General features: G+C 44.2%; 1 protein-coding gene across 1 annotated transcript in view; it reads left to right on the forward strand.

Annotated features, from left to right (window-relative positions):
• serpinh2 (serine (or cysteine) peptidase inhibitor, clade H, member 2) overlaps positions 1–2,619 on the forward strand; it is a 22,971-nt gene extending 20,352 nt beyond the window's left edge. Inside the window, exon 7 of the mRNA XM_013914647.1 lies at positions 1,447–2,619. Within this exon, the coding sequence (XP_013770101.1) occupies positions 1,447–1,752 (306 nt within the window). The 3' untranslated portion in view covers positions 1,753–2,619. The remainder of the gene's footprint in view (positions 1–1,446) is intronic.
• The last annotated feature ends 3,792 nt before the right edge of the window (positions 2,620–6,411 follow it).

Below are 6,411 nucleotides of genomic sequence, written 5' to 3' on the forward strand. Positions count from 1 at the left end.
ACACACACACGTCCACAATTGTGCACATAGGTGGAAAGAATGTGTCGTGAGTGACAGAGAGAGATGCCAGGTAGTTTCTTGTTAAGTAACTTAGGGGAGGAAAAAAATTGAAATGATCTCCGATGGACACTGACAGTTTGCAAGAACATTGTAAAGCGGGGTGAGTAGGCCTGCCCAAGAAAAAGGAGAAGGATCGAGTTAGAAAAAGAATGGGATAACATGGAGGCACGTGGGCCAGATGAGGTATGGAGACGCTGGGCGAGTGGCAGAGCTGCAGAGGAAGACAGTGATGTAGTGGAACCGTGTGGGGTGGGTGGGGGTGAGAGAAGAGTAGAGGAATAATGGATGAGGACAATAGAAGTGCATTAGAGAAGGAGGTGGTGCTCGTTCTCTGTGGACACAAATGCATGAAAACACTGGAATGGGAGTGACAGATGCCTACAACTGTATATACATGCACTTGTTTTGTGTTTAGATTTAACCTGTGATGATCGGGGTGATTTTTTTTCGAGCATGCACATCTTAGCTTTTAAACGAAAAGCAGATGTTCTACATGGTTTATTGCAGTTTTCTATTAGTCTGTGGTTTTAAGACGTGAGCAAAAACAGTGTGGTTTTGGTTCAGCGAGGGAGCACCCACAGAACAGCCGGAAGATCTTAGTTGTTGTCTGCTAGTAAAAGACGTTTCCAGTAAGGAGTTTTGTCAGCTAAAGTTTAAAGAATGCCGGAAAACAGCACCGTCACCCACCCATCTTCCCCTGCAGATATTCTGTAGCCGTGGCCTCGCGCGCATCCGCACAGATGAGTCCGTACAGCCCCACGTCCACACCCACACATGCTCTCATCTGGCCCTTGCAGAAGCCTGTCACTGTGAGTGGCCCTCTGCCATGGGAGGATAAACTACCTGTCATGGCGACGACTTTCTGTGGAATTCATATCAGAGGCAAAACAAAGGAGGTGCCGAGGTCACGGGGCATCACTCTTAAATTATTCATCCTCTGCATCCTCCTTCCGTCTCCTCTCTGCCTGTCGTCCACTTTGTTCTGCCAGCTCACAACAAGGGCAACTGTCAGCCTCTTTTCTATCTCAAATTTTTGGGTATATAAAGTAGATAAATATTATGGTAAGTAAAGAAAATGCTGCTTGTGAAAAGTTATTCATTGAGTGTTTTTAAGCACAGCTTTATGTGTAAGTTAATCATATTGCAGGGTTTGGTTAGGGCACCACTCGTCCCAAACTTCTGAATGTCAGCATCATGAAATTTTAAAATCTGCTTTCCCTCCTGCTCCTTGTTTGGTCCCCTCGCGTGCATAATTGATCAGCGTCCTGGCAGCTGCACTTGGAGAGCGTGTTTATCTACGATGGCACCAAGCTTTGAGAACTTGTTTGAGAACTTACTCAAGGCAGCCATGAAGTCTTATCATCTTTTCTTTCCCTCCAATTGCAGAAACAGTTGGTTACTTTAGGTTTGACCGATGCCTGGGACCAGAAGTTGGCTGACTTCTCTGGGGTGTCAGCCAAGAGCAAAGGAAAGCTTCACCTTGGTGGCGTCCTCCACTGGGCTACCCTGGAGCTGGCTGCTCAGGCAGGGAAAGAAGATGCTGACCTACAGGAGGAACACATTGATCGGCCTAAATTGTTCTATGCCGATCACCCCTTCATTCTCTTCGTCAGAGACAGCGCCACGGGAGCCCTGCTGCTGATGGGAGCTCTGGACCACGTGGAGGGAGAGCCCTTACACGATGAACTGTAGCACCCTCCCTCCTGTCGCGTTATCCTTCTTTTCTCATCTTTGGTGTTTCTTTTCTTTTCGCATCCCCCTCTCAAAAGACTGCACACTGGTTTCTGAGTGGAGACATTGTCATTCACTGTTGCACACAATCGCATCAGACTACGTCTGGCTGTCAGACTGACACCGCGTAGTCTCACACTGACTGACACTGACACCGACACCGCCATACTCGACAGAGTCACACTCGCACAGTATCACCAACATGGCATATAGAACAAAAATACTGTAAGAGACATTACTAAAGTTGACGGATACACCAAAAACACTAACTTTGAGAGACTCCTTCCCCACACACACACACGCACAAGGACTCTATCATCAAGTCAACACAATACGAGATGACAAACACCAACATGCTTGACAAGCACAAGTAGTTACACTGACACAACATAAGCAACCGACAAAGAACTTCAACAAACAGAAGCTCGCAGTGACACTTGAAACTCTGCTGTCAGGGCAGGTGCGCGTTTGTGTGTTTGCGCAGTGACCGACACATCAAGGGTACCCCTGTGGCCAGTCTCTAAGCTGGCAGGGACCATTGGCGGGGTCCCCAGGGCTACGTCCAAGGAAGACTGATGGCTCAGCCAAGTGCTTATTGATGAGCCAGCTTAATGCTAATGACTGTAATGCGTTACAACGCTTGTCAACAACACGGAGAGGACGGGGAACCTTTTAATCTCTTAATGCCATCAGGGATCAATGACACCATTATGCTGTTGGAAACAAATGTAACTTACATTACTTGATGTAAATGTAACAAGTTTATATTTAGAAAGATTACACAAACTCAATGACGTCTCCATGTTGAATATACTTTTTAAAATTTAGGACAATGTTTGAATAAAGGGCTGTTTTGGGGGGATTTTTTGAATTCTTTCATTTGTCAGTCTCATCACCTGATCACTGATTCAAAACAAACAAAAGTGTCCTGTTGATATGTCAGATGTCTGTTGCAGGTAATTTATTTTCCTCAACTTCAACCCTGAACTAAAAGGCCTTGCATGCGCCGCCAGGGTCTATGGAAGTAGATTTAAAGCCCCAAACTGAATCACTTACTGAATTTTAGTGGCAACACATGATAGAATTGCAGTGCATTGAAAGTGTAGCAGGCGACTTTGTCAACACAGTCACAGAATGCTCTCCAACAACCTCAGGTAAAATGCGTTTCTTCCATTTCCACCGATAAATAATTGAGAAATCAAATCTATGGTTGAATAAAAGAAAAAGAAGGTCCCTGCTTGCCGTTCCTCTTAAAACAGCGTTCGGGTTTTGGTGTCTTCGGTGTTTGAAGTGTTTTATTTAAAGCACCCGAACATTTTAGGAGACTTTTGCGTTGCACCGGCCGCCCATCTGTCTGCACAAACAAAATACTTGATGTGTGATGGTTTTATCCCAGATGTGTTAAAAGCCTAGCGTCAAACACCGAAAATGTAAATGTGAGATGCATCTGTCTTGTTGCAGTGGTCTAGAGGCACACAGCTGGACTGTCTGATTCACAGCATTCAACAAAATCCCTCTCAGGACCACTGTGCTAGTCCATCCTTGTTCCTAAATTAGCCACCTGTACAGGTCTGCTCGGCAACAGTGCACGGCGTGCATGTGTACTGTTCCTGTGAAGCCGTGCACCTATAACAATATCCTCTCTGCAGTGGCCGTCTGTGCAGCACAGATTTCTAAAGGGCACTATATAGCGGGTATACTTCATACTGAATAACCCGTGGACTCGATTCAGACAAGCCGATGATGGATCAGTGGTCGTCTGCTGTGAGCTCATCAATCCTGCTTATTCTAACACCGGCTCCCTGCTGGCTCACCTTCACATTTCATTCAGAGCACCTACAACCGCATGCATGTTCCACATCTGCTCACAGGTAGCCAGACATAATCAGATTTTTAAAGAAAAGGGTAAGAAAGCCGTAACTCAATGATGTGGAGCTGTAGCATTCAACCTAGCATAAATCAATGTAGTAATTCGTGATTTGAAGGGAGTTCTGCCAACTAATAATATTTATCCTCCCTTTATAAAGATGTTTTAGGATTTTCCATTTATTTAGTGTAGTTAGGACCTGATATTTACATCTCATTTAATGTAAATTTGGTGGTATGGCTCTATTTTGACACACTCCTGTGTGTGAAATGCAGTAGGCAGGGACATGGAAAGTGGGAGGCATAAAGACCCCGAGCACAGAAGTGATCCAGCATCAGTGACAATATATTGTACAACATGTGACACTGATTAATTCACACACGGGATAGAAGAAGGAGCTCAGGTGAAGGTGGGCTGCAGTGACTTGTAAAGGTGCAAGTGGGCAGGTATAATCAGCTCAAATAGCATATATGCTCATACACAGTGGCCAAATGGATATGTAGAAGTGTGCTATCAAAACCATCACCTGGTGAGGGCTGGCAAGATGGAGTTATTGCCTGTCTGAATTAATTCTGTGTCCCATTTCTGACTCGTTTTATTTTTCAAGTGCCCAATTATTTCACAAAAAAATTTCCAGTATTTTAAAGCAACAGTCCATGATAACTAGTTCAAGTTAAAAGCACCTGAAAGAAATGTTCAGTTGGCTCAGAGTAGTGTCTCTGGGAGCACTCTGGCAATACAGAGCAGCAATATTTTGGACAGGAAGTCAAGGTGAACTGCTTCATGAGCACTACTTGATAGCTTGACACCATTGCCGATGGTAGTCTCCTTTCAACCATTTCACCGTCACGTGACAGAAAAAGGTTTTGAGAACATTTAATGTTTAATCGCCCGGTGTTAAATAAAATATAATGTGCTAGAGCGACACGAACTTCCTGTCTCCTCTGCTGGCCTACGCGATGGGTTCAACCGTCGGACAGTCCAAGTAGCAGAGAAGAGAGCGTTTAGAGCAAAAGAGCACTCACAGTAGAGCCATGCCAGTTATGGTGCAGTACTTACCCTTTAGAGAAAATCATAGAAGTGACTCTTTATAACTGTGGGTCAACTTTCTCAGTGTATCGCCTCGCTCTTGTTAAAAGCTTGAGATGGGTCATCAGTAAGAGGCAGGCATGTTGTACATGGAAAGAGAGGTTTATGTGGTGAGCTGGAAGGATGGCTTTCTGACATTCTGAAAAGACACACAGGTGGTCAACTTCACACCATTTATAGATTATTCACATGGGGATTTAAAGGGAACTGATGGAATAAGTGATTGTGTATCAGTTTTAATAAAAGTTTACTTTTTTACACGTTTCTTGCACTGGGTTGGACTGAAGGTTGCTTTCAAAATTTCATTAGCTTTCTTAGCCCTAACCCCACAGGTTAGAGGTTTCTCTGCTCTGATTAAAGAATTAACTCTAAACTAGCACTGAACTTTAAGAACAAGTTATGTGTGGCTTTCAGAAAAAAAACAAAAGGAGCTTATAGCACTTGTTATTTCAATTTTCGCATCCAAAATGACCAGAGCTTACCCTGCTTTACTTGGTGGTCAGGGTAATCTGGCCATAAGCTGCTCTGTCGAGCAAAGACTGGCATTTTATTGACTCAAATGGTACACTGGGCCATCTCTGCTCTCACTCAGAAACTCAACCCTCCCAATGTGCTCCAACTTTAACCCTAGCTGTAACCTCATGGGTCAGAGGATCCACTGCTGTGAATAAAGAGTTAACACTGATGCCAACTCTGAACTTTAAAAACAAGACACGTATGACTTTCTTTATATATATATATAAAAAAGACAGTTGACAATCAGATGGGGTCTCCCATCCAAGTACTAACCAGGCCCTACCCAGCTTAGCTTTTAAGCTCTCAAGTGATCCAACATGGTCAGTGCAGCCTGCTATTAAGCGGCTCCTTTGGGTACAAACAGGCAATTAATGGATTCATACAGTGAAACTAGCTGTCTGTGTAAATCTGACATAACTATAACCCTAGCTGTAAACCCAACCGAGGTCATAACCCTAACCCTGTCCCTTACAACATGGGTCAGAGGTTTCTCTGCTCTGACTAACTTTGGCTATACTCTATACCCAAAACTAAACTGTAGGAGCAAGACATGTAAGACTCTAAAACAAAAAGAAAAAATTAGAACAACTATTTTTGGTCATCCATCAAAGCACTAACCAGCCCCTATCCAGCTTAGTTTCTGCCATCAGAAATAGCACACGCTCAAGGAGGTATGGCCATAAGCTGCTCCTTGCTTAACAGACTGGAAATTTGACAGATTCAAATGGCTGTCTCTGATCTCATTCAAAAGCCCGACCCACCCAATGTACTCCAATGCAAACACTAATTATGATGATCCATGAACAACACCAGCAAAGGAATATCAGATACACAGAGCGTGAGTAGGCAGGTGAGCTGATGGAGTCTGTTTTACAGGGAAGGACTCCAGGTCAAAAGGATTAGCTTGACAGAGACAGACAAGTAGATCTGACAAGAAACCCATGGAGGGAAGCTCCTTGTAAACACTTATTGTGCTGATTTTAACTCAAGAAGAGGTTTGGAAGTCTTTAGTCATTGACTCATCTCTCTGCAAACCTCTGTGACTTTAGGCGGTCTGAGCTGAGCTGTTGTGAGCTGCAGTTCGCCTACAGATCCAACAGATCCACAGAGGATGCCATCGCCCACGTCCTACACACCACTCTCAGCCA

The sequence above is a fragment of the Pundamilia nyererei genome, unplaced genomic scaffold (genome assembly GCF_000239375.1).
Source record: "Pundamilia nyererei isolate P.nyererei 1_Seehausen unplaced genomic scaffold, PunNye1.0 scaffold00213, whole genome shotgun sequence".
In the NCBI taxonomy this organism is placed as follows: Eukaryota; Metazoa; Chordata; class Actinopteri; order Cichliformes; family Cichlidae; genus Pundamilia; species Pundamilia nyererei.